This window comes from Gracilinanus agilis, chromosome 1, assembly GCF_016433145.1.
Source record: "Gracilinanus agilis isolate LMUSP501 chromosome 1, AgileGrace, whole genome shotgun sequence".
Taxonomy (NCBI): domain Eukaryota; kingdom Metazoa; phylum Chordata; class Mammalia; order Didelphimorphia; family Didelphidae; genus Gracilinanus; species Gracilinanus agilis.
The window spans coordinates 329,538,535-329,559,779 of record NC_058130.1 but is presented as its reverse complement, the minus strand read 5'-3'; the positions used below and the strand labels follow the sequence as shown (position 1 = coordinate 329,559,779).

At 36.2% G+C, this 21,245-nt stretch overlaps 1 protein-coding gene across 1 annotated transcript in view; it reads left to right on the top strand.

The window, feature by feature from the left end:
- VCAN (versican) overlaps positions 1 to 21,245 on the top strand; it is a 128,098-nt gene that overhangs the window by 34,422 nt on the left and 72,431 nt on the right. The window contains exon 5 of the mRNA XM_044657669.1: positions 5,236 to 5,529. Coding sequence (XP_044513604.1) covers positions 5,236 to 5,529 — 294 coding nt within the window. The remainder of the gene's footprint in view (positions 1 to 5,235; positions 5,530 to 21,245) is intronic.

The following is a 21,245-nucleotide window of genomic DNA, read 5'->3' as shown; positions in this document are numbered from 1 at the left end:
TCCAAGTTGTTTCTTTCCCCAATCCTTTTTGTTTTCTTTAGTTTCCCTCACCAGCCTTGGCTCATTTCAATCTTTAGCATCCCTGACAATATTATCACTTGACTCATTCTTGCTCACCCCCACAGAGCCAATCGGTCACCAGCTCTTATCATTTTTACCTCTACAACACCTCTCACATATGTCCCCTTTTCTTTTCTAATAATATTATCACTCTAGTTTAGGCCCTTCTTTTTTCTCATTTAGACAATTGAAAGAGATTACTTATTTGTTGCTCTGCCTCAAGTCTTCCGTGATTCTAATGATTCTCCACACAGATGCCAAAGTGATAGTTCTAAAACACACACCTGGCCAAGTCATTTCCCTACTCAATAAACTCCAATGAGGGGCAGGTAGGTGACTCAATGGATTGAGAGGCAGGTACAGAGATAGGAGGTCTTGAAGATATGGCCTCAGATGCTTCCTAGCTGTGTGATGCTGGGCAAGTCACTTAACCTCCACTGCCTAGCTTACCGCTCCTCTGTCTTAGAACCAATTAATGCACAGTATTAATTCTAAGACAGAAAGTAAAAGTTTAAAAAATACACTCCAGCATTTCCTTATTCTCTTTAGGATCAAATATAAACTCCCCTGTCTGGCATATAAGGCACTTCACAACCCTATCCAACCTTCCTTACCAACTTCTTTACATTATATAACTCACTCCATATCAAACCAGCCTTCTTGCAGTTCCTCATATATTTATGATCCTCCATTTCCCATCTCCATATCTTTGCGCTCTTTTCTCCGTTCCCTGAAATATCCTCCCTGTTGATCTCCACTTCTTAGCCTACTTCAAAACTCAGGTCAAAAGTCACATTCCATGTGAAGCTTTTTCTAATCCTCCCAATGCTAGTATCTTAGCTAGTAACCCTTAAAACATCTTATTTGTTCCTATTCTGTGTATATTTAGATAGGCACACATTGTATCTTTGTTAGAAGGACTCCTTGAGGCCAAAGATGGCTTCATTTTTGTCTTTGTATACCTAGTATTCAGCACAGTTTTTTTTATTTTTATTTATATTTATTTATTTATTTATTTTATTTTAAACCCTTAACTTCTGTGATTTGACTTATAGGTGGAAGAGTGATAAGGGTAGGCAATGGGGGTCAAGTGACTTGCCCAGGGTCACACAGCTGGGAAGTGTCTGAGGCCGGATTTGAACCTAGGACCTCTCGTCTCTAGGCCTGGCTCTCAATCCACTGAGCTACCCAGCTGCCCCCTTCAGCACAGTTTTTGACACATACTATGACCTCATTTTATGTGACCAATAAAAATTATCCATTGTTTAATAATAAGTATTACTTAAATGAACATATCTAGGCACTTTATAACTTTTCTTAGGCTTATCAGAGCTCTAGGCATCACTCCTTTTGTACTTTGGGGGCCATTATCAATAACTAAGTAGCATTAATGAAACAAAGAGAAGCACTGCTCTGACACAGAAACCATTTGTTGCAAAAGAGAACTCCCCAATAAAGACTAATGCGTGGGAGCTAATGTTCACTGCAAAACAATGTAATGAGTCACTCTTGCTTCGAAGAGTGAGAATGAGCTTGAGTGGGCAAGCTGCTGTGAGACCTTATTCCGCTTGGGGAAAATGGCATAGACTTAGTGCATAATTAAAAAAATTTATTTATTTTTTTTTCTGCCTTTATTTTTCAATTGCCAGTCACATATACCTGACTTTGCATGTGTTGAGTTATCATAAAATGAGGTGTTACTGTAGTAGGTCCTTAATAAATCTTTGTTGATTGAGCAATTGGTTGAGTATGAACAAATTGGTAATAGGCAATGTAGTATGTTGGAAAGAAAGCTGGCCTTGGGATTAAGAAGACTGGAGTTCAAGCCTCCCTTGGACACGTACTTGTTTTGTGACTCTGGGCAAATTCTTTAATCTGTGTTTCCCAGGCAAATTTTGAAGACTAGATGTTGCGGGAAAGGCACCATTCTGAAGTGGCACATGATAAAAACTTCCTAGAGCAATGAAATCACAGAAATATTTGAGTGAAATGATCACATTTGAGAATGACTAGCTAGGTGGCAGAGTGAACAGAATGCTGGGTCTAGAATCTGGAAGATCTGAGTTCAAATTCAGCTTCAGATACTATTTCACTATGGGCAGGCCACTTAGCTTCTATTTGCCTCAGTTTCCTTGTCTGTAAAATGGGTATAATAATGGCACCTACCTCCCAGGGTTGTTGCAAGGGTCAAATGAAATAATAGTTGTAAAGCACTTAATGTAGAGCATGGCATAGAGTAGGTATCGTTACTAGCAATTCTGCTGCTGCTGCCATCCAAATCCCATGTGAGTATTTTCCTTGCCTGCATACCTGAACCGTTAAAATATTTTAGGTGCCCCATAACTACTTACGGAGCCATATTGACACAAAAATTCTATATATAACCGTACAACAGCTTCATACAGCCAAGTGTAGAACTGATGATCTGCTTTTACAATACAGCTTATCATTTAGGGCCAAACTGAATAATCCAGACAATTTTATTGATTACTCAGCTTATTTGTGTTAGGGAGCAATAAAGGTTTTCTGTCTGATCCTGGACAGTTTAAATATTTATACTGATAGCACTCACACTCAAGCTGATAGTTAGGTTTGGGACCATTTTTTCCTTTACTCATATTGCCTGCCATTATCTTTCTAAAATAAATACTAAGTGGATAAATGGGAAGACTATATACTGACAATTTCAATAGTTATTTTTGAAATGTAAATCTGATTTCATCTGAGGTGATATAGGTGTAATTTGAGTCCAGTCACACTAGAGTCCATCAGGTCCAAATTGTCTATTGTACTATATATTTGCAAGATGATCACTGACCACACTGAAAGAAAGCTTGGATAGATGTTCAATAAGTTAATCAACATTTATAAAGCACCTACTATGCATCCCAGATCCTAAGAGCTAAGATACAATGAAAGGTAAAAGACCCCATTCTCAAGGAACTTACAACCTAGTCAGGGAAAAAATATAAGCAATTATGTATAAATAAGCTATATACTAGATATTGGAAATAATTAAGAGATCAGGAAAAGCTTCTTACAGAAGGAGGGATTATAATGGGGAAGCCAGAGAAGCAAGGGTGTAGAGAGGAGTAGGAAAGAGTTCCAGTCATGGAGATTCCTGTTTTCTCTTCCTGACCATACATTATTTTTATGTTGCTCTTCCATCCTTTCTATTAATATTTTCCTATGGTTGTCCCTAATTCTGTCTGGTTCACTATTTTAGCTATACACATTCTCTCAAGAAATATATGCTTTTCATTTGCACTATGATTAAACATACATTTTATATTATTATAAATTAACTTCCATCATAACAAACTCCAGAAGATTTCCAAGTTATTTTACAGAAACAGGATTTAGTAATTATGAATACATTATTCTCATGAAATGGTGCCCGCCAGGCACTTTGCAAACTTGAAAGTTCTACATAAAGTCATTCGCTATTATTGTTGTTGCCAGAAATTATATTCTGTAAGAGTTGAAGATGAAATAGAGCTAACTTCTTGTTTCTCTTTAATGAATCAACAAATAAAAAACACTGCTTTCACTTTGTAGGAAAAGAAAGAAGCTGCCATTAACTCCCACTTTCTTCCTTTTTCTTCTCCAAACTCCAGGATAATTTCCTGTACTGTTCTGTTTTGCCCTGAGGTTTGGGAGGTTAAGTCCATTTGGTTTGAGTGGTTGGGATGCCTGACATGTCAGAGGTGTAGTGGGGAGTCATGAAATGAGGAACTGACAGATAATTGCTGTTTGATGGCAGAACAGAAAAAAAAGTGTAAAAATATAAGCCACAGCTGAAGTCAGCACTCCCTTGCCTTACTATAATGCTGACAGTATATAATTAAGTTCTTCCATTAAGGAAACAACTTAGATGAACTGGAATCAGACAGAGCACATACAAAATATTATTCATTGTACAAAATTTGTTACAACGAAAAGGATAATGTGCTTTTTTGTGGTCATGGAAATAGCCTTTCAAACAAATAAATTTTTCACAATGGGTTTTGTGTAACAAAAATGTGTCATTTTTTTTCTATATTACTTGTCCATGTAATTAATAACACTTCAAATATCCACATCATCAGATATGTGAGTACTTTCTTCATTCACACAGATTACAACTTCTCCTTACTTTAGAAGATAGTTCTACGAGTTACTGTGACCCAAAGTATTCCTCCTGGGGTGATTAATCTCTTAGAAAAGAGGTAGTTTGATCCTCTGGGGAGGCTAGGTAGTATAGTGGATAGAGTGCCAGGCTTGGGAGTCAGGAAGACTTGTCTAGTAGAGTTCAAATTCTGCCTCAGATACTTATTAACTGCGTGACCCTGGGCAAGTCCTTTAACCCTGTTTGTTTCAGTCTGTAAAATGAACTGGAGAAGGAAATGGCCAACCACTTCCATATCTTGACCAAGAAAACCCCAAATGGGGTCATGGAGAGTTGGACCTGAAGTCCTTCCAATTTAATGGAACCTATCAGAATTTGTGCTTAGCTGGAAAGTATACATGGAAGTCATGGTTTAGTCCAGAAATATGTCTCTTATTAAGGTTTAATAATACCGATGATGATGATAATCCATTTCTATAATGATGGGAAGTAGTGTGGCATTATGGTTAGCCAGCTTCAAAGCCAGAAAGATCTGGATCTCAGTCCCGACTCTGACACATGCTGGTTGTATGACATCAGCAAATTACTTAACCTCTTAGTGTCCTAGAAGTGATAATATTATAAATTATAGAGAAGGTGCTGATCTGAATTGGTAGAGGAAGCACTGTGGAGTTCTTTATATCAGTGAACCTATAGGTCTAGATTTGTAGACCTTATCACTGTCCTTATTCTTACCCTGTCTTTACCCCTACCTGTATATCCATTTTTATCCCTACCCCTTTTATTATCCCTCCTTGCCTTTATCCCCACTGCTATTCCTACCCTGACCCATACCTCTACCTTTTTTCTCACCTCTCTCCCTTTCCTTACCCCTAACTCCCTATTCCTTAATGATGTGATGATATCAACTCATGTTTGAAGCATTGCAGTATTTATGTCTAGGCATATAATTAATTTTTTTTACAATGTGTAACTTGTGCCTTATAATTAATCTTTACTATATATTCTCAATATACAAAAGAAGTGAAAACCTAGCTTTTAATTTTCTTCTTCAAACCTTCTTGTAGGGGATGTGTTCCATGTCACGGGTCCCAACAAACTTACCTTTGAAGAGGCTGAAGAAGAGTGTGCAAACCAGGATGCCCGACTTGCTACTGTGGGAGAGTTGCATGCTGCCTGGAGAAATGGATATGACAAATGTGATTATGGCTGGCTGTCAGATGCCAGTGTGCGCCATCCTGTGACTGTGGCCAGGGCCCAGTGTGGAGGTGGCTTACTTGGGGTGAGAACCCTGTATCGTTTTGAGAACCAGACAGGCTTCCCTTTACCTGATAGCAAATTTGATGCCTACTGCTATAAACGTAAGTCTCTTCCTATTTTTTAAAAAATTATGAATTTGAAGAGTGCTTCATAGTTATGAATTGAAGACAACTTTTTCTCCATGGTAGTGGATTCCATTTCATGGTAGAGCAGCACGTATCCTGCTCCGGAAAATGATTCTTTATAGAAATTCTGGAAAGCAAATAGTTAAACAGCAGTAACTGAGTAAAACAACAGCAACAACAACAAATCACTGAGGAAGAGAAAAAAAATTACAAGTAAGAGGAGACAATGCCAGCTTAAGGTCTTAACTGTACTCATTTATGCCTTAGAATTCCAGCCCCTATTTCTGGATAACTCTCCATGTTGGTGGCATTCCTTAGAGCTGGGAATTTGTTGGGGCTGTGATGCTGAGGCGACATGTGGTCAAGTTAAAACCTTTGCATTTTATTTGTTTATGCCATTTCCTGGACTGATCGCTTATCTCAAATGGTATAGAATTTTAATATAAATAATTATTAGGTAAGTATTTAGAATTTTTTATAATAGAATGCTATTACAGTTCACCAAAAATGGGTAGATAAATCTCCAATTATCTCTTAGAAAAAGAAAACGACTAATATACAATCAGATGCGTTTCAATAAATAATTCTACAGCTATAAATAGCAGTGAAATAAATCTTTTTTAAAATTTTATGTGAGGTCTTAGGTAGATAGGCAAAACCTAATACTATACTGTTCCTTCTCTCTTGAAACTAGTTGCAAACACACATTTTCAACATTAATTAGATAATTATTTAAATGTCCTAGACCTAGACCTTTTTACACTTCATTGACTCTCAGTTCAGGTGTTCTAGGTCTATTCTTAGCAGAATAAATCCAATAGTAACCAAATGAGGACTTAATTGAACAAATGAATACACTAGCATCTCACTCTAATGCTGACCTCAGAGCTTATACCTGCTTTGTCAGAGAGAACAAAAAAGACCAGTCCTCGTTTGGCATTTCATGTTATAGTTAGCTTTATTATAATGAGACTCCAGTGTATCTTGCCATAGTAAAATAAAATACAAATAAAGAAGTATGCAATACATTAATTGAAGACACCAGTGACTCTTTAATTGGAAACATATTTGTATTACTCAGTGACTAGGAAAAAACTGAGCTGAGATAACTAGGTAGCCCCAGTGCCTAAAGTCTGCAGAACAGATGTTCATGTAGTGGAAGGGAGTGATGTCACATGCTGCTATATCCAAGCTAAGTTGCCTCCACCTCTTGCCAAAAGGCTGGTTCAGTTCCCACTGACTAAACTTTCTGAGTGTTAAAGCCACATGTTGTATATTTAGCTTGAAGTAAGACAGCCAATCAGCAAGGAGCCAATGGGAAGATTAGTTTTTTCACAGGCACTCAAGCAACTGTGCTCTGCCAGGGAAGGTGTAGCTCTTAATCATTTTCAAAACAAACCCTGTATTTACAAAAGAAGAGAGACATTCCTTTCTTCAGACTAGGTTCTCACAACAATGATTATCAAAGTACTTCAGGCTCTAAAGCTTGCTTTAGATTGAATTACTCATATGATTAAGGAAAAAACAGATTGGGATTAGTGGAAGGGGGGTGATGGGGAGTGATGAAGGGACAGAAGTACCCAGACAGTCTGATTTTAATACTTGAACACACTTTGTGCTACTTAGCCCTGACATTAGAAAGCTTTATTATTTTTAAATTTTTTATGACTTGGACTTATTCTTCAGGGCAACCCACCCCTTATGTGAATTAAAATCAAAGCAGTTGCCTGCCTATATTGTGAATAAACACAATTTTTTTCTAAATAATTTATACCAGCAATCCATATAAAAAGTAAGTAATAACAAGGCGTATCTTCCCTTCAAATAGAATCGCCCCTATCAAATTTAAAATCCCATGAATTTTGACATATTAAGCCCAGTTCAATTGAAGCATCTCCAAAATTCATGTAATATGGTAAATGGAATATATTCATGACCTACTCTGCTAACCTAGAGATTAGCTTTGATTTCATTTCTACCACTTTCATAAATAGACTTCCATGATCTTTGAACTTAATTTCCTATGAAGAATAGATTATGTAAGTATACAGATAGAAATAGTTAAATAATCCGTCCTTGGATGCTATATGATACCAATTGTTTTCTTCCATTTCATATGAACTTTTTGAAGTGAATGTTGACATATTCGTAAGATTCAGGGAATTTATCTCAAGTCCTTGATGATTTTTGTCCGTTTTCTCCAGATAGTCACATTGTCACTGGAGTCCTTTCTGTGAAATGTTGAAGACAATAATCTCAAATATGAGGGGTAAAGCAGCTAAGCAATATTGTCTGGGTTGTGATCCTCAGCTATGTTGAAAATCTATTTTAGCCAAGAGTGACATTAGCTAGAGTGTTTATAGATTTCTTACACATATTTGTTAAGCAAAATAATCCATGTTGTCCTCGTCTCCCAAAGCATTATATACTTCATTGAGAGTGCGTGGTAAATTATATCTCTGATGATTATAGGATGGCAGGTATTACTTTCCTCGCTTCTTTATCCCTATCAAAGAATGGAACAAAATGCCCAGAATGGCTAATATTAATGATAAGTGAACTTTAAACTTTTCTTGCTTTTGAAAAACTGAATGAATTTTGGAAATACATTAATGAATAGGTTTGTAAAATAGAATGTCTTAAATGTTTTTTCCTCAGTAAGTAAACTTAGATATCATTAAAATATAAAATAAATCAAATAAACTTCATAGGCTAACAAGTTGTTCCTGAGTCAAACAATCTAATTCTCTCTAATAAGGTGTTTAGGTCTTAATAAGAATCATAAAACTCAAGTGTTGCAAGTAATCTTTAAAAGTCCTTTAGTATATATCTCTAATTCAGATTAACCCTTAGACTGCTCCAGACACATGAGAGTCATGTCACAAAGTCATTAAAGACCTCCAGAGAAGCAGACAGCATGTTTTATCTTCAGTGAGGAGAAAGAATAATTGGTCACCCAACTTACATATATTTGAAGTTCCTCCCCAAGTTGTCCTTCGGCCTTTTCCTTTGGCTGATAAAGCTCCTTTATTTTGATGTCTTATTTTGCAAGTCTTTCATCATTTTTATGATCTTTCTTTGAACCTTTTCCAAATTTTTCACAACCTCCTTAGGATGTGAACATGGCACTCTAGTAAAAAGCTAATCAGTGCTGTGCATAATGGAAAAACTACTTATGCACATATCCTGGTAATTTGCCTGCTTTAAAAAAACATAGTGCTAAATTTTTACCCAGGGTGTATTAATTTTCTGCTATGATCCCCAGATCTTTTTCTCTGTTTGTCTGAATAAGCAACCTTTCCTCATTTATTATGGAGAATTTGTTTTTCGACCCCAAGTGTACTCCTTTATATTTGTCCTTGTGGAACTTATTGAAATTGCTTCTTTCTAAAAATTTCTTTCAATTGTCAAGTAACTTTAAATGACATGTAATTTACATATCCAGAGTTTGTTCCAGCCTCTTCCTTCAACCCATTATATATCCAAGTGAATTTCTACAGAATCCCCTGTACATCTCCCCTGTTTCACAACTACTGCCAATAATGCTATTTAAATAACTTCATGCAATAAGGAAGAGACTAATATGAAGCCTAATACAATAACTGAGGATAAGGCATCTTTAAAAATTGAGAAAGCTCAGAAGAAACAGACAACAATTCTTTTTCTTTGTCAGTAATACAAATAATCCGTTTTAAAAACCGCTTATGTGCCTTTTAAGTGAGGCAGATGCTGGTGAGCTAATTTACTCTCATATTGCTGATAGGTTTTTATATTTTATTAGGAAACGCTGCTTCATGTCTCCTATCAGAAACACAAAGTAAGATAGCCTGGTGGACAAAAAGTGCAACAAGTAGAGTAATAGGAAACATCTGTGTAGAGGGTAGGTTCCATAGGTTGGAAGGGAACCTTTATGAAAAAGCAAGCTCTCTTTTTATGAGCTTCATTAGTAAAGAGATGGAGAGAATACTGGTGGGTGTCTTTTAAAAGAACACGTTTCCATCAGATATCTCTCTTGGAAGGGAAACGTATATAATTATTTATCACTAGGTTTCTTCCTTTGCACATTCCGCATCAACTTACATGTGAGATGTCTCTTAGGCCATGTCTGTATGTGGTTATTTATGCTGACTTCTAAAAAACAATGAATTCAGTTTCTCTGTTGTCTTAGGTTGTATTATGGATCAGAAAAACTATGCTATGATTTTACTCAACTGTTGATAACTAAACACATACACACAGGCATCCTAAAACAATTAGATGAAGGAGTTTTCCTCCTATAAGCCTGACCTTCATGTAGTTTAGTAGACTTTCCAGCATAGCCTTGAAAATCAATGAATGCCACTTGGTTCTGAAGAGAAAAGAAATCACTTAAAGTTGGATATGGCAATGAGGACCTTCAGCAGGGATGGTTTTACTTAAAGGTCACTGTCCAAACCTAGAATGAGAATTATTTCTGACAGAACTTTTAGTTTTCAAGGCAACATAAAGACATCACCATACTGCCAGAAAGAACTGGTAGCAGGCAGTCTTAAGTTAGAATTCAGAGCGATTTGACTCCTTGACCTATGAATTGATTCTAAATCCACATTTACTACCCCTTAAATTAATTTCAGTAGCAAGTTAAAAAAAGGTACAAGGGAGGAAGGAAAGATTGCCATTGATTTATTAATCATTCATTAACTTTAAATACTACTAAGCATCTAAAAATATACCCCACAGCAAGTTGCTAAATGTTTATATGACATTATCATAGGAATTTACCACATTTTTTAGTCTTTTAGTTTTGTTTTTTAATCTTTCCCTCCAAAGTAGTAAAAAGATAAATCTGAGATTTGAACTGCATCATCTTTTGACACATGAAAACTTGTAAGACAAATTTACAGAGAGCTAAAAGAGAATTTGTAAAGCAAATAGGTATATCCCAGAAGTCATCTGAAAGTTCTCTCAGAAATTGAGTGTAATGATAATTTTCAAAACACAAAATCTTTTGAAAAGACAGAGAAAATGAGATAGAAAGCAAAAGAAAATTATTTGTTTAAAATGACTGATATTTTCATGTCTTAATAAGAGAAATGAATAGCAATTTATAATATGATTCCAATAATGTTTAAACAGAGATTCATTTAAATGGCTTTGCAGATTGTTTTTTAATAACAAAAATCATGATTCTACAGTTTTTCAATGCACAGGAGAAAATTATCAATGAAACCATGTGGCTCATAAATAATGAAGAACTTATTACAATTTCATCCCATGGCATAGAAGATAGGCTACATCATTGTTAAGCTTTGACAGACAATATAAAAATATGTTTATTTTTATACAATGGTCTTGGGACTATTAAAAAGTAACATGATATTATACTTGGCATACCGAGAGAACTGTTCTTTAAAGCCATTAGACCTTAACTCTACAGGAGATATTATAGTCTACGGTAGTCTTATAAAGAGCACCACTGATTAGTCATCGATAGTTCAAGTTCCAACTTTTCCAAATTCAAATGTTCTTATTTACCCTAAAGCTATGGAGTCCTGTGTCAAATATTACTTCCACATTTGTACACTGCATTCATTTGGACAGTTCAGTCAATTGCTGGTAAAACTCGAGGCATTGCAATATAGCATTTTATGATGATGTGTTACTTTCTGTTGCCTAAACACATTCTTACTGCTGCTCAAGATTTCTTTTGGTGATTTGTAATTATAGGCTGAAAATATACCATGTGGGTATTCCACTTCCCGTTCTACATTTGTGTTTTATGCTAAAGTCAGCCTGGAAATAGCCCCCATGAGTGTGACTAAGACTGAGTGCAGAACAGAGGTAGAGATGTAACAAATGCCAGGCAAAATGTTCCAGAGACATTTTGCTAAAATGTAAGAAGACCATTTATAAGACCATACTTCGGTTCAAAGGAAGATGAAGATAAATGTTTAAACACCTGGAATACACTAAAAAGTCTTTATTTTTTTTAAAACTTCATATCCTGTTTTTATCAAAATCTCCAGATTATGGACAATCTAGCTATTTAGTAGTAGCTCAATTACATTTGATGTGGCTTTTTGTTTTTCAGTATTTTTAGACACTCCCCCTCCCAGGAGGCTCCATGGTGCCTGCTCACTTCTCTCAGCTTGGGCCACAGGGTGGGGGATTGTACAAAGCCTGAGCCCAAAAATTTAACCTAACTCTGGCAAGATCACTCAAAATTCTCTAGCTAGATGTTCAGTTACTGTTGTTTTTAACATGTGTTTGAAAAGCTTTTGAGACCTCCTAGTTATTTAACATCATAAAATTATCAATTTTTCTTAACCTGGCCATACCTCAGGGACCACAAAAACTCATTCTTTGCCAAACAAAAAAATGGATTGATTTATGAACACTGAATATTCTTCTGCATGATTGATTATTTGTCTTTGGATTCCCTGGGCTGTAGTTTTTAGTTTCCCCTACCCCAAATACCGGACGGGCAAACATAAACCCTGTTGAAAAAATCAGTGGCTTATCTAATTTGCTCTTTGAAATTATCTTTCTAGCTAAACAGAACATATCAGAGACTACAACCATCCAATTGAATATCCCTGTGGAAACTGAACCACCCAATTTGTCCAAGGAACCACAAATAATACCAATCCAAGCTACACCCGGCATCCCTTTAATCACCGAATTACCTGTCACTCAATCAAATATCCCCCCTATGGGAGAAATAGTGAATATTGAACAGAAAGTCACAGTTCTTCCATATGGAGAGACTAAGAAGAAGTTCGAAGAGGCCACAATTCAACCTGAGGCTACCGTAGGCAGCTCAACAGCTTGGAGTAGAGATAGTTTGCGGTATACAGAATATCCGTTATCTGTATCAGGACCCCTTGAGAAACCAGATACATCTGAAATCGAGGAAGGAATTTCTTTATCACAACCAACTTCCTCAGAGAATAGAGTGGTCCATAATACCACTGGCTTGTGGGAAAAGAACACGGAAGATACTCAAACACAAGAAATAATTACCCAAACTGAAGAAATTGAAGTGGGGCCTTTGATAACATATATAGAAACTTCAGGGCATACTCCAGTGAAGGAGTCCTCTACACTTGAGACTCTGACTGTCTCCACTGAAATGACCATGGGAAATAAAATTGAGAAAGATCCGACAAATGTTTTTATTTCTGGATTAGGTCCTACAGATCATTATGAATTCACTACAAGAGAAGAGGAAGAACAAACACATACTGTTAAGCCTGATCAGAACAGCTTTACTTTTAGCCAAATTCCAGAAGTAGTTACGGTATCAAAGATCTCAGAAGAGAGTAACCTTACTCTGACGGAGTACACCGTATCGATCCCAACAGTCACAGGAGCCTTAACTGTAACCCTGCCTGCCAAGGAAGGCTCATCCACAGACAGCTGGGAGGAGACACAAACCAGTGGCAGGATTGCTGAAGACTTTTCTGGTCAACATGTGTCCATGCCTTTGCCATTAGAAAATCAGACAGAAGTAACATTTTTTTCTCCCTCCCATGATCTTACTTCACCACAGGGATTAGTTGAGGGAACACCTACACTTATTTATCCTGATCAACAAACAGACAATGGAGAAAGAGAAGAAGCAGCAAAACCAGAAGCAACTACAGTCCATCATGCTATTGAAGAAACAGAGAAAAGCATGACAAAACATCCATTTTATGGAGGAATAAAAGAAGAAGAATTTTCTGGAATGAAACCTTCCCTAACTTCTTCAGAGAAAAGTGATGTCACAGAATCCACTGATGAAATGACCAAGTATTTTGATGCTTCAATAACAACCACAATCATAACAAAGATAAGTGTAGCAAAAGATATCGAAGATGAGTTTATAAGTACACCAGTGAACTTAGAAACAGTTGGCCCTCCTGATACAACAAAGATGGAAGAAAATAAAACCAAAGTTCATTCCACGAGCAGCACTTTAAATCTGGAGGTAGTCACTGTATCCAAATGGCCACTGCATGAAGATAACATGACCTCTAAGCCTTTGATATCAACAGAACATATAGGCACTACAGTATTGCCCACTGCCTTACTTACAACTGAAAAAGTAGAACAAATTTCAAGTTTTGCTGAACCTCGAGGAGATAAAACTTCTGAGCATTTTGAAACTGGAAAACCTTTTCCTTTTACAATGGATGTTACTCAAAGACCAATGGTGGAGTTTACAGAAGAATCCCGGGAAGATGAAGAGGAGTTCACAGAGAGTTCTTATTCAACTCCTAAAACTGGTATTAAAACAGAGCCAACTCTCAAATATTCTCCCACAGAAGGAGTTCTTTCTAGCATTGGAACTGATAGGCATGTTGTTGATACAACCATAGAAGGGAGTGCTGTTGAGGAAAGGCTAGAACTGGACACTTCAGAGCCAGTAACTACTGTCCGTCAATTTACACAAACTATATATGGGGAAGTACCAGTTTTTGTTAGTCATAGTAGCAGCACCCAGGAGCCTCCTGCTCATGTAGATGCTGCACAAACAGTTTCTTTAATTCCCAAGTCAGAATGGGAAGTCTTTACACCTTCTGTTTCATCGGAAGGTAAAGCCACCCGAGTTGTGCACTTGGTTGATCAGACTCCTTTTGAAGCAACTCATTCTCTAGAGACCATTCCAACAATGAGCAAAACCACACAAGTAACTCCTGTCTCTGAGAAAGAAAAACCTACTGAGTATCCAGGGCTTTCCACTGGCTTTTTAGCCACTACTTCTTCAGAGTTACTAATAACTCCACAAGCTGAAGATACTGATGAAGGTGACTTTGATGCATCGGCATATCCAACCTCTGAAGATGAGTTGGTGACAGATTCTAAGCAGGTTACAGTCTTGAAAACTACTGTTGGAACAAGAGAGCATAGTGTATCATATCCACATTATGCTTCTGTGACTGAGCTCAAAGTGAAGACTGAAGTGGAAACAGTGACAGCAGGTACTACATCTGAAGGGCACTTAAGTCCAAGGCCAGAACAAGAACCTGAAAGAAAGGCTAGCAGTCCTTCAATTTGGGAATCCAGATCACCTTTGAGCTCATTCACTACTGAACGTGTACCTCAGAGTACGCAGGAAATGACTGCTAGGGAAAAAGAGGAAACGTCCCAGGATTATACAGAGCTTGGCTCAGGATTATGGGAAAAACCCAAAGGCACTGAAACAGTAGCACTCACTGCAGTTCCAACAGTGAAAACAACAGTGCCAAGTGATGCAACTACTCTCTTCAGTTCACTGGACAAAATTCACTCCACTTCAACCTCTAAGTCCTTTGTCACTAAAGATAAGCCACCAATAATTGATAGGGAACCTGGTGAGGAAACAACCAGTGACATGGTAATAATTGATGAATCAACCTATCATAGTACACCTACCCCCCCTGAAGACATAGTAACTAAAGAATTGGAAACAGATATCGATAGAGAATATTTTACGACCTCAAGTGCTCCTTCCATTGCACAGACAACAAGACAACCTACAACTGAGGAAGGCAAAGATGCATTAGTATCTCAGGAAGTTTCTACTTCAGAGCCTCAGGCAAGGGAAACAATCCATCCTGATATAAATGTATTTATTATTACAGTCACAGGCAACAAGACAGGTAAGTCTATCCTTTCTAGACATGCCATTCAAGGCAATCAACATTTTTACCATGACAGTTATTTTTTGAAACACCAACATATCAGATGCTGCCATTAGAAGATAACTGGAGTGTGAAATTTGTTATGAAAATTATATTTTAGTTTACATATAATTGCACTAAGTGGTATGTGGGAAGGTGGTGCTAGAATATTAGAGGAATATTTGATAACATTTGATTTTGAAAGTCATAAGAAACTCGCTTTGTCATCTAATGTAACCAAATCATCTATTATACATCATTTCAGAACATGTGGAACCAAGTGTTTTAATTTCAGTGTCCTTCCATCATTACTACTTAAGTGTAGCATTTAGACTGTGTTAACATTCCATTAGTCTGTAATTATTAACATCAGCACTCACAGTGTGGACAGCTAAAAAAGTGTTGGAACCTCATGGAACATACATACAAAGGTAGAATCTGGAACTCATTTCAGGGTATTCTTTGGGGGGATTTTGCAGGTTTGTTGTAATCAGTCTTGGGTTATATCATTAAGCACTACATAGAAATTGTGGTTTAAACACTCTTTTTAATGCTAGTTCAACACATTTTTTTAGCTGATGTCCTTGTGTCTCTGTATGTAGCTTTTTATTCAATGGGTATACAGAACAGAAATAGATAAAGTACTGACCTTTTAAAATGTTATAATTTTTATTGATGACCAGTAACAAATAACCTAAACTAGATAGTCTGGTGGTGATTTTAATGCTTCATTAGATTCCTAAATAACCTAGTATTCAAATGGTAACATAAAACATTTAAATCTTAATTGCCTTCTCCCTGTGTATATTTGTAATACCTTTAAGTCTATTTGATTATATTTTTTCTCTCTGAAAGTCTTTAAAAGTAATTCTATTGATTAATACATACAAATCCAATTACTGAAAGGGGGCATTCTCATAAAAAGAAGAGTATGTCATAGCATTTACATTCAATAATGGAATTGTGAATGTGGTACACATGGGGCTCAATATAGTTGTCCAGTTTTTTTTAGATTAGGGAATTGATGAGGTTGCAGATAAAAAGACTTGACGATAAACTAAGATAATTATGAACACTTCTGCATTGACTGGAAGATTATTGCCATTTAATAGAATATCATGCTTAGTAGGAGCCGCGTATTCTAACTAGTTGGAGATGTTGATCATAGTGGTCATTTTCTTAGTAGTAAAACTTTCCTTATAAAGTGACTAGCATTCCCAACTGGGGCAAATGAGTGATAACTAAAGTAATGGGCCAGCTATTTGTTTACATAGTGATAATAGAAACCTCAAGCAGAAATATTTCAAAACTCTTGGAAATTTTCCATTCATTTCTCTATGTCTTCTATATGAGATAAGAAAACATAACTATAAATAATCCTCTTCTGAAGTGAAACTTGTGGAATTTATATCTGTATGTGTGTGTGTGTGTGAGAGAGAGAAACAGAGAGAGAGAGAGAGAGAGAGAGAGAGAGAGACAGAGACAGAGAGAGAGAGAGAGTATGCGCTACATCTATAACTTTATCTGGAGAGAGACAGAGATAGAGAGAGAATGTTTTGGAATTAATCACTATTTTTAGAATGATATTAATCTGAATTTTCTCTCCTATATGTTTTTGTGCTCTTAGGTTGACTTAAGTCAATAAGCATTTTTAAGGGATAACAATGTACCAGTCCTTGACTAAGTTTGAGAAATACACATACAAGCAGAAAGACAGGCAGTCCCTGCCCTTGATAAACTTACATTTTAATGGAGAAAGACAACATATAAAAAAGCAAGTTAAAAAGTGTGTTGCTGGGTTGAGGAAAAGAAGGTACTTGATCTGAAGTTACGGTGGAATTGAAATAATGTGGAGTATAGACTGGATAGGAAAGAAGACATGACTTTCTTGGCTTTTCTTTGAATAAAAGTTTTGGGAGGAATTGGTCAATCAGGACATTGGGTACTGCAGGGCGATGAGCCTAATAGTAAAGTGAACTTCCAGGATGAAGAACTTTTTTTTAGCATGGAAGAGAAAGTCCAGATTCAGGATAATAATCAATGGACATTTTTTTAGAGTGGTTTCTGTCATTACTGCTAAAGCTTTGATTTTTCTCTGATAAATGACAATTTAAAGGGAACAAGCATAGGAAATATGATTTTGGGCTAAGGATCATTAGGCTTATTCCTGTACCCCTTGACTAAGTTCTCTTGACTGCCCCTTCATTATTCGTGATAGAGAAAGAGTTGTTATATGAGAGAAAGAATCTGACTATGGAGTTGGGTCAGGGAGGGAAATGGGAAGCTAAGCTTTATCATCTAATTCATGGCCTTGAAGGATTTATAGATTCCTCCTACTTAATTCATATTACTAATTTTCAAATGTATACTTTAAGTCTGACAATTGGAATCAGAATCAGGAAGACCTAAGGCTCAAGTTCTGCCTCAAACACATAATAATTGTGTGACTCTAGGCAAGGCACTTAACATCTTAGTGTCCCTAGGCCATTCTCCAAGACTGTAAATTTCAAAACAGGTGCTAACCTGCATTGGGAAATGGATTTCCCTACCTTGAGGAAATTACTAGATTGGAACAAAACAAACAAAATCCCTTTAAGTTAAGGTAAAAATGTGTTTCATTTGACAACCTTAAACTTGTGATGGAAGATAAGATTACAAAATGGGGAGACAAAAACATTTCCTACTACTGAAAGATCTTAAGGCAAGAGATAAAAGGGGAGGCAGAATAGCATGTTTTAGCATTCCAGCCAGCCCTGAGGCAGCTCATAGAAAAGGTGAGGATTTATAATTGAATAGTAATTGAACTGAGCATCCTGAAGGATTCAAGCATAGGAAAAGAGTAATAGTAATTTCCTCTCAAGACCACTCTTTAAAAAAGGCAAAAAATTGTTCTGAAAATAGCATTGAGACATTAGCTCAAAAAAAAGACAAAACAAAACACTGGGAAAAGGAGCACCTGGTAACCCTAACCAGGATGAATACCTCATATTGACCAGTTTCTTTTCTGAAATCTGTTCTTCTCCTTAAAATAGAGCAGGGATTCTTTGTTGAGAAGAGAGTTTATTCACATATATTTATCTATTCGGATAAAATTCCTCTTTTTTTCTGAGGTAATTGTTCATCCATGCCAATCTTTGACATAACTCTAAAGCAGATAGAAAATGAATGATATTATGAAGTATCCAATTTCTTTGTACAGAAGAAAATTCTTAAAGTGGATATGGAAATTGACATAGTGGGGAGGTATGTGTACCATTTCAAGAAAACAGACTTAGAAAAACTGAAAAAAGAACGTTTTCTAGGCTGCAGATCTCCTCATAGGAGATTTTTACTCAGCTTTGTAGAAATCCATACTGTTTTAATATATGCGACCTCTGAATAGTTTATGCATCTAAATAGGCAGTAATACATGAATGATACTGCACTATGGAATTTGTCATTTTTCATTGCTTTAGTCAGTCCTACCAATCTTATTTTTTCAGTGCCATGAAAGAAAACATGCTACTTGTGACACTTTTATGTTACCCTTACCCCAGTGGATCATAATAACAAGTTGGGTGCTGGTGTTGGGGCTGGAGGGGAACTGTGGTTAGCAGCTCAAAAGGCTGAGGGAACTTTTCAGCTCATAAAAGTTTTATGAGCTGAAAAATGCTACAGGGGGCGTTTAACAGAGGTTCAGGGGTTACTGAAAACATGACTTCTGTCTATTGCAAGAGTAATTTGCACACCTGCATTCTGCGAAAGTATTGAAAGGTTTTCTTTGTGAACATATATGAAGGTCAGTAACCAGAACCTGTTTCTAGGGTCAGTCCCATTCTTTATGGAAGGATTTTTGGAATAACACATCTTTGAATGGCAAGTCAGCACAGAAATTCCTGCCCTCCCCCCACACGTACACACACAACCATAATGTATTGTTGTAGGTCACATATTTATTGTAGATCATATATTTAAATGTATTGGTGTTAAATATATCATCATCATAATATAGAAAGGTCTTAATCACAAATATAAAAACAGCCAGGGTAATAGTAGAATTCTGAGGCAATGGGAAGTAGTTAGTAGCACCTGACACGTGTTATTTACTAACAATCTCGTCTCTAATGAGATTTTACGCAGTAAGAAATGAGAGAAATTAAGATGACCAAGACCATAAGACATTTAGTGCTTGTGCATACATGTATGCACATACACAAATGTGTGCGAATACCCTTGTTCTCTCTTTTGGTATATTTGGATGTATATAATTATAGCTAAAGATCTATGTATTTGCATACTGATGTGTATATTTACATGTATTTGTATATGCATGTAGGACTCAGGAAGACCTGGGTCCAAGTTGCATTTGTACTGATGGCTGTAGAAGCAAATGCAAGTTTCTTAACTTTTCATTGCCCCAGTCAACTTTTCTGAAATTAAATTATAGATGAGTCTGCATTGATTAAAAGAGTTCTCATGCCAAAGAAATCACTGACCTGGACAAATACAACACATGCATGCATTATATACATGTTTATGTATAAAGCATATATGACATATACATGCTACATGTATATATTACTTTTTTGGAACAAAATATATTTTATAATAAAGAGTGTGTAGGTGTATGGACATCACTCTGATTTGGTCTTGGTTATCTTTTGATACCCCCATTCTTTTGCTCAGCAAAATTCCTTTAGAAAAGACATTGGTTACATGAAGTCATGCAAGATGAGAGAAGATATATGTGTACACAATTCATTCAACAGTTTTGAGGAATTTGTCCAGTTGCTAGGCACTGAGTTTGGTTGAATTTGTCATTATTCCTCAGCGATTTGTTAGTTACTGATTAAAAATTTGTAAGTATAGTCAAAATTGTCGAATTAATTTTACAGAGACAATCTGACTCTACTAGAAAGCATCCATTGACTTGTGTTGTTGAAGTACTTGTTTCCATCACAAATTTCTTGTGTGTCCTATCATCCTCATTTTTTTTCTTTATAAAGGTGATAGTTTAAAAAATGGTTTTACCTGTTTGGTCAACGTTATCTTTTAAAATATATTGCCTGCTAATTGTTTCTTTGACAGACTCAGTATTCTTGGTCTAATAATGACTCAAAGGAGGGTTACTCTTGTCTTTATTGACCTCTTTTCTTTATTGAAGAAGCAATTTCATACTCATTGAGAACCAGATATGGGGTGGCAACTTTACTGGGTTTATTATAGGTATAAGGCTAATAGCCAAGAGACAGGAGATATGCAGATTCAGTTTTCAATAAAATTAACTATATGCTGTTAAAGAGTGGTGACATTTCAAGATAGTTTTACCTGTCCTTTTGATATACACATGTTGGACAGAAAATTGCACACATGAAAACTTTTCCCAGATTGCTTATTGGTATAATTGCTTACAAGAGTCAGGAATAATTTTCCTCTAATGAATATCTTGTACATTTTGGTTCCTGTACCCTAGCAATGCATAACAACTTTTTGCTTTTTTTAACATTGTGGCTTTTGGAAGTTGGTTCAGGAATAGAAAGTAACATTAAGTGAAGGATTTATCTTCAGAGAAAAGAACAGAAAATATTTGGGTTTGTATCAGTATTTAAGCAGTGCATTGTGTAGTCCAATATTTTTTAAAAATAATATTTATATGAGCCAGTGAAATAAATGCAACTGAGCTTGTAAGACTCAAATAATGCTAATGCCTTTTGAATTGATATAGAATGATATTTTTTAATCATGAAGGGCATTTTTATCCAAAAAAATGAAGTGAGGAGGCAGTGTGATATACTAGATAGAATCCTAGACTTGGACTCGGGAAAACTCGGGTTCCAACTCTGCCTCTGACACCAGCAACAACAACAGCTAGGATAGTTTCATCCTTTGGGAAAAGTTTTTCCTTATCCTTTGGAAAGAGACCCAATGATGTCATTGGAAGATTTGGGGGGGGGCTTTTTTCTTTCTTTCCTTCTTTCCTTTTTTCCTTCCTTCCTTCCTCCTTCCCTCTTTTCTTTCTTTCTTTCTTTCTTTCTTTCTTTCTTTCTTTCTTTCTTTCTTTCTTTCTTTCTTTCTTTCTTTCTTTCT